Source organism: Lathyrus oleraceus, chromosome 2 (genome assembly GCF_024323335.1).
Source record: "Lathyrus oleraceus cultivar Zhongwan6 chromosome 2, CAAS_Psat_ZW6_1.0, whole genome shotgun sequence".
In the NCBI taxonomy this organism is placed as follows: domain Eukaryota; kingdom Viridiplantae; phylum Streptophyta; class Magnoliopsida; order Fabales; family Fabaceae; genus Lathyrus; species Lathyrus oleraceus.
The window spans coordinates 339,064,005-339,074,281 of record NC_066580.1 but is presented as its reverse complement, the minus strand read 5'-3'; the positions used below and the strand labels follow the sequence as shown (position 1 = coordinate 339,074,281).

The following is a 10,277-nucleotide window of genomic DNA, read 5'->3' as shown; positions in this document are numbered from 1 at the left end:
CATTATTGATGTCATTATGTTTTTAAACTATTTTGAGAAGTTGGACAAGTTGTCTCAACATCTGGTCCAACATTTTTCCACTGGGGAACAAAATTTCAAATAAGTTTGCAAAAATATGAAAGAAAACTTCAAAATTAGAATCAATTTTTATGGTTTGTTATTTTTTTCTTAGATGAGCCTTTGTTTTTTTTAATGGATTTTTGAGTCTTTAATTTGTATATGAGAAGTGACTTGTCGTTAGAGGATAATATCTGAAGTTCATTGTTGCTACTATTATTTTTTGAAATTCCTTTGATATGTGCTTCATCAACTGATGATGTTATGATTAGCCTTCGTTTAGCACTGCGAGTTTTTGTTTATCTTTTCTTGTATGGTTTACCATTGATGTTGTCACCATCATTTCCTCTTGCACGTTCTTCTTCTTCTTTTTCATCTTCTTGGTGATCTTCATTATTTTGAATCATTGGTGGTGATATGGACTCCTATATGTAATAAATATATTGTTAGTATTCATAAAATTAGTAATATATTTGTATGATTGTAGTACAAATTTAATTACCTATTTAATAGGTGTTTTTAGAATTGGTTCTTGTAGAATAACATTTGGTATAAAACTTCGTGATACTGTGTAGATTTGCGATCCTTCTTTTAAGTTTTTTGCAAACTTTATTTCAAAAATACAAGTACGATGACATAGATTATGTAGTATTGATGGTGAAGACGTGTTAGCTAGTTGTTGCAAGAGCATTTGAGCCGTTGTATTGAGTAGATTTTGTGCCTCTTGATCAAACAATGTTAAAGATGCTTTAGCGGTTTCATCATACACTTTTAGCATTATCTTGAACCTGTGATTAAATGTTTTTTATATTATATTACTAATTATTAGACGATAGCACCGATCTAGAAGGGGGGGTTGAATAGATCAGTTTTAAACTTTAGCGCTTTTTGAAAATGTTTTCAATGGTTGCGGAAACACCCTAAATTGTAATCGTCTAAACGATCTGTTATTGGAGAGATCGGATATGCGGAAACCAAATGGAATTACTTAAGATAAAGATTATCAATCCTATCTAAATCAATCGATTAATCATTATGATCCTTGATATTGTTACCTCTAATAATGCTTGACACAATAAGAAATCAATGGAAATATTACTAAGTTTGTGTGAGATGAATTTTATCGAACACTTGGTGTGCACTTCACACCAGGTTTCAATTTCACTCAAATTTAGTGTGCAGAATTTTATTCAGTTGTAATCAAATTGATTGCAACAATTTATCGAACAGTTGCTATGCACACTAGTCAAGCGATATTGATCTTATGATTTATTTCACACAAACAGTAATTTATGCAGAATTGAAGAGTTGAGAGATAGAGAGAACAAGACCGGATTTGATGAGGCAGTTCCCCTATCGTCCTCGCTTAGGGTACGTCTGCCCTCAATTATAAATCTAGAATTGGGATGTTTTTATTAACACGTTGCAAAGTCAATACACGAGAACAAATGATCACTACCAATCAACCCCTTGAGTTGTTGTAGATCCTATTATATTCTCTCATCTTGATTCGAGTTGAACAAAGTTCTTCAAGCACTTCGAGAAAACCTCCGGTTACCGCTACCTTATTGGAAGAACGCCACGTTCTCCAAATCTTCAGCTCGACTGGTTTTGAACGCAAGTCTCTTGAACCCTAAGCTTTCTTCACAATCCTCCGTTTACCGCTACTTGTTTGACCGAACCTTCCGTTCTTCAAACTTTTCACTCAACTGAATCTGCGAAGCAAAGGTTAGTGCAAAAACCCCCAATTCTTGGAGGACAAAACTCGAGGGTTTTATTCAAGAAAAACCCACACAAAGTCTTAACCCAAACTAAGATAATCCAATTTTATTTGAACGTTATCACATCTGCAATGCACAATGCTCAATAAAGATGATTATGTATGATTATTGAGAAATGCAATGAAGAATGAAGATGATGAGCACTTTGGTGTATATCTTTCACTTTTCTTGTTCAATTATTGAAGAAGAGACATTTGAATATTTATATGATGTATGGACAAATAACTAACATAACAAAAATATTTTACAAAGTTACACATCAGAAAATTAAGTAAAACAGGCGACGAGTCGACTCAAACAGGGGATGAGTCGACTCAAATAGAGTTAATTACAGGGTTGAGTTGACCTATGACTCGACTTGTTCGGACCCGTGGCAATATGGTTCAAAAGAAAGTAGGGAATGAGTCGACCTAATAAGTGGATGAGTCGACTCATTCAAGTTTTTCCAGGAATGAGTCGACCTGTGACTCGACCTGTTCGGACTGATAATGCAAAAATGTATCGTATATTAGCCTTGATTTACATTCAAAAATCATACCGTTTTCATTTATATTACGATTATTCCTCAAGTGTTCGAGTCATTTTTGCATGTATTTCAATTCCCATGCTTAAATGAGCAAAGTATAGAAAAGGAAGGAAAAGAAGAAACAGAAGAGAAACAACAGAAAAAGCAGAATTTAAGAATTTTGTGCATGTGACGTTCGTCACACAGCCCATCACGATCGTCACGCCTTGGTTGTGACGAACACCACAAGCCCATCACAACCATTACAAAGGCAAAGTCAGGGTAATGAATTTCAAACAGAAGTGATCCACGTCGCTCCAGTTTTCGCTCCTCAAACCACTTTCCCGTGAATCTCTCACTCAACCAAGTCATCCTTATTTTTCTCAAGCACGAAGACCAAGGGGTACTATAAAATAATGGAAGTTGGAAACCTGCAGTTGGGCTCATTTATTCTCCTGTCTCAAGCCATCTCTCCAGAATCCTATTTCTTGGCATTTATGTTTTCACTGCAATTTTGTTTTCCGTTATTTTTCTTCTGCAAGCATTGTTTTCTTTTACTGCAATTTGTTTACCGTTCCGTTCAGAGCTTTGATTTTTCCCTTCCCTTTCCGTTTTTCACTTAGCAAAAAGTAGTAGTTTCCTACATTGGGGAACTACTGCAACTTAGTTAATTTAGTTTAAGCATTTGGTTCAAAGAAGCAACATCCTATCGACCTGTGGAGGACTGCTCAAGTACTTCAAGATTCAGCATATTCAATTAATTAAAGTTCCAGGTTTTTATTCAATTATTATTATTATTATTTCTTTATTATTAAATAATCATGTTTGCTTTATTGTTAATTTGTTTCTGTTCGTCTGTTTTTTCATTATTTAACATGTCCAGCTAAACTACCGGTATCGGTATGTAAACAATTTAATTAGACGCGATTTAATAACAATCGGTGTAAACTTCTTTTCTCAAATAATCTTTCTGGCTGTGGTTTTTAATTTGAATTTAATTAAATTTGTCACGAGAGTGAGAAGTTATTTAATACAGCTTTGCCACGAGAGTGGGAAATTAACTAAGCTTAGAACCGACAATCGCGAGAGCGTGAGGGTCAATCTGGATAGTAAAAACTAGGCATTGATTTTAAAAACAGCGAGAGCACTTTAAAAGCAATTAGAACTTATTTATTTTCAAAAATTATTTTTAACTTCAAATAGGATAGAGAGAGCGTACACTCTATCTTAAAAGTATAGTCCGAGTCAACAACCACGAGAGTGTGACATAAAGCCTTTTAAATAAGTATTTTCTACTGAAAGGTATTTGGTAATTAAAATATACACTAGCGATTTATCGAATCCCTGACAATTAATGTGTTGCATACTGATATCCCTTCATTAATATTTTATTAAAAACTTAATTTTCTTTAGATTTAATTTTTATTCAACCAAACCTCTAAAAATCATCGCCTTAGCTAAACATAGTAACATCGATAGCATTAGTTTGACCATCGATCCCTATGGGTTCGATATCTTTTAAAACTAAAACGACTAGACTGTGCACTTGCAGTCAAGTATCCGATAGACTATATTTTATATACAGTCACGACCACATATCAAGTTTTTGGCGTCGTTGCCGAGGACCTGATTTAGTCAAATAGTGCGATTCTTTCGTTGCGTAGTATAGACTAAGGCAAAAACTAATTTCCTTTCCCTTATTTCTCGATTGTATGCCAAGTACTCGCTCACAAGGTGAAAACTTAGTACCACCAATCGCAGAATTATAGCGTTTCTTATATTTAAGACGTCGAATACTAGAGTACCAACGAAGGTACAATATTCCCGATATCTTCTTTCCTACTACTGAACCAGTTGAGAAACCCAGCATGGCTGCAGTAGGACCACAAAATCGTCCTCTTAAGTTCTACGCTACCCCGTCCCAACAAGAACCTCACAACAACATTGCTGCCCCTGCTATCGATCGAAACAATTTCGAGTTGAAACCCTCATTGTTATCAGCTGTCCAACAATATCAATTTGCTGGAAACCCTACGGACGACCCTAATGAATATTTGACCAAGTTTGTGTAGTACGCAGACACTGTGAAGGCAAATGGTGTATCTCAAGATGCGATAAGACTACGACTTCTTCCTTTCCCTCTAAGAGACAGAGCTTGGGCTTGGTTGCAATCCTTGCCATCCAACTCAGTCACTACATGGGAAGAACTGAAGAACGTTTTCTTAGTCCGATATTTTCCGCCAAGCAAAACTGCTATGCTGAGAGCTCAAATCAACGAATTTCAACAAAAAGATGCAGAATCTCTCTACGACGTGTGGGAGAGATACAAAGACATGATGAGGATGTGTCCACATCACGGTCTCGAAGGCTGGGTGATCATTCACACATTTTACAATGGGCTTCTGTATAACACAAGACTGGTAGTAGACGCTGAAGGTGAGAAAAACAAGAAAGGGGGGGGGGGGTTTGAATTGTTTTGAAAAATTAAGCGCTTTTTCAAAGAGAAAATCACACAATGATTTTATACTGGTTCGCTTATAACACAAAGCTACTCCAGTCCACCCGGCCAAGGTGATTTCGCCTTCAACAAGGACTTAATCCACTAATCTTGAAAGATTACAAACAACACCTAAGAGAGAAGAAAATCTCTTAGTCTTCTCAAGTCTGCAGACTACACAGAGTCACTTGAGGAAATCAAACAAATAAAAAATACAAGATATGTAATCTAGAGTGCTTCTAAGAAAGCAAGTATTACAAACTTAAGAACAGATTTTTCACTTAATAAGCAAAAGCTTAGTGAAATTCTTTGAGAGCAAAGATGATTTTCTTGAGCGTGAAATAATTCAGTATAGTTTTGGCTAGTTGATTTCTTGTTACTGAATGTTGATTGCAGCTCTATTTATATATGAGTTGAAGTAGTGGTTGAACTGGTGGATATTAAACTGAGTTTACTCCATCACTTAAATAGCTTCTGCAGTTTAACTTTTCCTCTTTGAAGTGACTACTTACCACAAGTAGTATCTTCTCTCTTGGAAGTGGAGATTAACGTCTCTTTCTCAATTAGGAAATCTATTTGAAAATCTTTACTTGACTTGAACGTTACTTCTTCATGATTAGCAAATCCATAATCAGAGTATTTGTGTTTCTGGAGAATCTTGGAATCTTGCTTCTGATGTTTATCTCTTGAGAGTTCAGATGGCGCTGATAGCTTTCAGAATTACAGATAGCGTTTGTCCAGAGTCAGAGCTTCTAGACTTTGCTTCATGTTCAGATGCTTCTGATACTTTGTAGTTTTGTCCAGAGTCAGACTTTCTTGAACGAGATTCCACTTCAGATGCTTCTGATACTTGAGAATATGTATCTGATCTTGTTGTGCATCTGATGACATCATCAGATTTATTACTTCTTTCTTTAGAACCCTGCACACTTAGAAACTTTTCGTTAGGGTGCCATTTTTGGTTTCATCCTTTGTTATCATCAAAATCAAGGAATCTGTTGTAGAACTATTTTTGTTCTTACAATCTCCCCCTTTTTGATGATGACAAAACAACTTTAATTAGCAGATGAAACATGAATAAAACTAGATCAGATAGACAGAAGCTCCCCCTGAGTTAGTGCTAGGGAGTTCAGAAGTTCTTACCAGAGCTTTCCAAGTAATGAGATTTCTGAAAACTTTCTGCAATTTCTTAAATTTAATGTTAGAGCTATTTAATCAGAGCTATGTTAGAGCTATTTAATCAGAGCTATTTTTACAATTGTTGCAGAATGCTTAAGGTTTTGGACAATATTTTCATCAGAGCTAATAATAATTTCTCCCCCTTTTTGTCAGAATCAAAAAGACATAGTAATAAAAAAACTTACTTAAAGAGAAAAACACTTCATTAAAAAGAAACACAGAACATCAGAGTCAAAAAGAAGACAGAAGCAAAACAAAAGGCCAGCAAAACATAAAATCCTAAGTGCCTAAGGGTTCTGAGGCAATTTCTGCAGGATCATGGCAAGCATCTTCTGGATGTTCTCATTGACCGTATCTTGCTTGTCCATTCTGTCTCGGAGGATGTTCTGATCTTCCTTAAGGTCCTTCAGAGTCTGAAGGATCATGGGAACAGCAGTTGAAGACTCCCCCTGAGTCAGAGCCTGCTGGGCTTCAGCTTCTGCAGCAGCTTTGGCTTCTGCATCTGCCAGAGCCTTAGCTTCAGCTTCTTGTTGCCTTAGGATTTCTGCTTCCTGAGCAATTCTTTCCTCTTCTAATCTTTTTGCTTCTTCTGCTTCTCTAGCCAACCTTTCCTCCTCAAGCCTTCTGGCTTCAGCCTCTCTAGCAAGTCGCTCCTGGAGTCTTGCCTCAGCATCTCTGATGTAGCCATTTCTGACTTGTTCAGAGACACTCTTCAGCCTAAAAGACTCAGATGTCATCCAGCCAATGACTCTGTTCCAGTGTGTCCTTACAGCTTTAGGATCATCACTGACTTCAGAGTTAGTGACCAGAGAATCGATCTTCTGAACTAAAGCCTCTGCAATCATCATAATGGCTTCCTTAAGGGTAGGTTTAGAGAGTTCAGGTTCAGGTTCTGGTTCAGAGGTATGAGGTGGAGGGCTTTGAGGGCTGAGATTTAAAGTTTGAGGTTCAGATTCTGACTCAGGTTGGAGTTCAGAATCTGCTTCTGGTTGAAGACTGGGGGATGAAGCATAAAGTGGATTTAGGTCTAAAGGGTTAGAGTCTGCTTCAGGTACAGCGGGAATTTTTGGTGGGATGTTAGATGGTTGAATTTCAGAGGGTTGAGTTTCAGAGGGTATGGTGGTTGTTTGTTGTAGTGGTGAAGTTATTTCAGGTTCTGTGGTTTGGGTTTGTTGTGAAGCAAGTCTGTGAGCAAAGATGGTGGCTATGGTTGGGGAACCAGGATCAGAAATTTCTTGGTCAGAAGAAAGGGAAACGTAAGGAGGTGATTCATATTCAGAGGATGAAGAAGAAGAAGTGCTTTGGTGGGTTTGTGCAGGTTTAGAGGGAGGAATGAAGGTTCTGGCTATGTTTAGAACTGGGGTTCTGGTGATGGAAGGTGAAATATCAGAGGTGGTATAAATGGGTTGAGAGGAGAGAGGGTTAGAGGAAGCCATCTGAAGATTAGAGGAGACAGGAGGAACAGACTTACCAGTTGAGATTTGCAGAGGAGCTGGAGATTTTATTCCAGAAGATTCTCCAAGTCTGGCTTTCTTTGCTTTCCTTGCCTCAGCAGCTATCTGTTTCTCAGAGACACCTCTCTTGTATCTGACAAGATCTTCTACTGAATCCAGACAGTCGTCGAGACTGAAATCAGAAATATCAACACCCTCATCCAGACGATCCTGAAGGTAGATAGCAATGGCACTCTTGGGTTCATTCTTGAAGAACCTGGCAAGGCCATGAGGCATCTTCCTCTGATCTTTTAGAGAATCCCAGGATGTATCCAGAGTGGGCTTGACTCTGATCTCTTTGATGATTCCCATGCTCTTGAGGTTTCTGGCATTTAAAGCTCTCCCTACATCAATTGCCAGATCATCCATACATCTGGTCTTTTCCAGATCGTCTACCAGTCCATGCTCAATGAAGATGTCAGAAAGCAATCTTCCCAGAGGAATGTAAGACCTTGGCTTCATGTTGTTTCTGGTTTCTCTGACAGAATCCCTCAGATATCTGAAGAGAAGAACAGGGAGGTTGATCTGGATACCCTTCTGAATACAATATAAAATGCATTTTTGATCTGCATTTATGTAATCTGAAGAATTTGAAGCTGGACGGTGGTGGATTGTTCCCAGAATGATTTTTAGCCACACTCGGAGGTTCTGGTGTAGCTCTTTGTTTTTAGAGGGGTTACCTTCAACATTTGGTTTGAAAATTGTTGGGTTGATAACTTCAGTGATGCGTTTAGACCTAGGAGGGATGTTGTAAATCCTTTTTCCTCCAGTTTTCTCCATGTTCAGCAAGGAGGCAATTGATGCTTCAGTGATAACGATTTTTACCCCTAGAACAAACGAGACAATGAATTGGTCATCTGCATCTACATGTCTCCAGAATTCCTTTACCAGAAGAGGATAGATAGGACCATAAAGCCTGTTGAAGTAGGTTTCCCATCCTTGACGACGCAGTTCACCAGTAAGATCAACGCCATTTCTTCTAAGATTGTCAAAATCAACCAAGGATTCACACAATACATCCAAACCTTCAAAGGGAGTTGAAAGGTTTATGTGGCGTTCTCGGTCAAGAATGTGGGGTTCTTTGTAGACAGGGGTTATGGTGACGCCTGTAACAGTTGGTGTTTGAGTGTTAGAGGTTTGGGGATTAGAAGTAGATTCCATCTGTTGGGAGAAGTTAAAAACTTCTTGTTGTTGAGCATCCATGAAGAAGATTGAAGAAGAAGATGAAGAACTTGCAGAGAACTTGCAGAGAAGGGTTTAGGGTTTTAGAGTGAGTGAGAGTGATAAGTGTGTGAAATGTGAGAAAAGTGTTTATATACCTAAGTTCAAACACATGCAAAATGACACCTCAGAATGCGTTAGACACAACACTCAAAATAGCACGCTTGGGGGGAAAAATGATTACAGCTAATAAATGAATGTCTAATCCCAACAGTACGCACACTGCTCAAGGAGATTTCAAACGTTCTGACCTTTGATTTCTTTTGACAGCTGTCTAGAAGTTCTAGGGTTAGACGTTTTAATGCTCCTCGTGTTGATGTATCTGATCTTCAGGAATACCAAAGGATTGGTTTCTGAAGATTTCTAACTCAGATATCCTCTTAACTTGTAGAAGTATCAGAGTCAGAGGCAGAAGTGTATTTGTTTTTATCAGAGTCTCATTTTACATGTTCAGAGCCATATTTTACTCAGGACAATTTTTAATGTTCAGATGTTCTAAAATAAAAAGAAATCTATCTTCAGCTAGAGGCTTAGTAAAGATATCTGCCAATTGATGTTCTGTATCAATGAACTTCAGCGTTACTATCCCTTTCTGAACATAGTCTCTAATAAAATGATGTTTTATTTCTATGTGTTTGGCTCTGGAATGTAGAATGGGATTCTTACTTAAACAAATAGCAGCAGTATTATCACAAAAGATAGGAATGTTACTCTCAAATATCTGAAGATCTTCTAGCTGATGCTTCATCCAGAGCATCTGAGTTGTGCACAGTGATGCTGAGATGTATTCTGCTTCTGCAGTTGATAGAGCAATAGTTGACTGTCTTTTGCTAGCCCAGGAGATTAGATTGTTTCCCAGAAGCTGACAATTTCCAGATGTGCTTTTTCGTTCTATTCTATCTCCTGCGTAGTCTGCATCACAGTAACCAGAAAGTCTATACTCTGATGTTTTCTCATACATCAGGCCCAGGTTAGGAGTTCCTTTCAGATACTTAAGAATTCTCTTAACAGCTGTTAAATGAGATTCTCTAAGATCTGATTGGAATCTGGCACAAAGACAGACGCTAAAGAGAATATCAGGTCGAGTAGCAGTCAGATAGAGAAGAGAGCCTATCATACCTCGATAGAGCTTCTGACAAACCTTGTTGCTTACCTCTTCCTTTTCCAGAATGCAAGTTGGGTGCATGGGTGTTTTTGCAGAGTTGCATTCAGTCATGTCAAACTTCTTCAGAACGTCTTTAATGTACTTGCTTTGATGAATGTACGTGACTTCTGGAGTTTGATTGATTTGAATTCCCAGAAAGAACTTTAGTTCTTGCATTAGACTCATTTCAAATTCTGCCTGCATTAACTTAGAAAATTCTTGGCAAACAGAGATATTAGCAGAACCAAAAATAATATCATCAACATAAATCTGGCATATCATGAGATCATTATTAAGGTTTTTACAGAAGAGTGTAGAATCAACTTTCCCTCTGATAAAATTTTGTTCCAGAAGAAAATTACTTAAGCGTTCATACCAAGCTCTGGGAGCTTGTTTAAGT

At 37.6% G+C, this 10,277-nt stretch overlaps 1 protein-coding gene and 1 non-coding gene across 2 annotated transcripts in view; both read right to left on the bottom strand.

The window, feature by feature from the left end:
- Positions 1–356: 356 nt before the first annotated feature.
- LOC127123134 (uncharacterized) overlaps positions 357–10,277 on the bottom strand; it is a 33,369-nt gene continuing 23,448 nt past the window's right edge. The window contains exons 3-4 of the mRNA XM_051053387.1: positions 626–845; positions 357–482 (exon numbers count right to left, since the gene is read on the bottom strand). Of these exons, the coding sequence (XP_050909344.1) occupies positions 357–482; positions 626–845 (346 nt within the window). The remainder of the gene's footprint in view (positions 483–625; positions 846–10,277) is intronic.
- Positions 4,599–4,705, bottom strand: LOC127124540 (small nucleolar RNA R71). The gene has a single exon (XR_007804020.1). It is a non-coding gene; the product is annotated as a small nucleolar RNA R71 (small nucleolar RNA).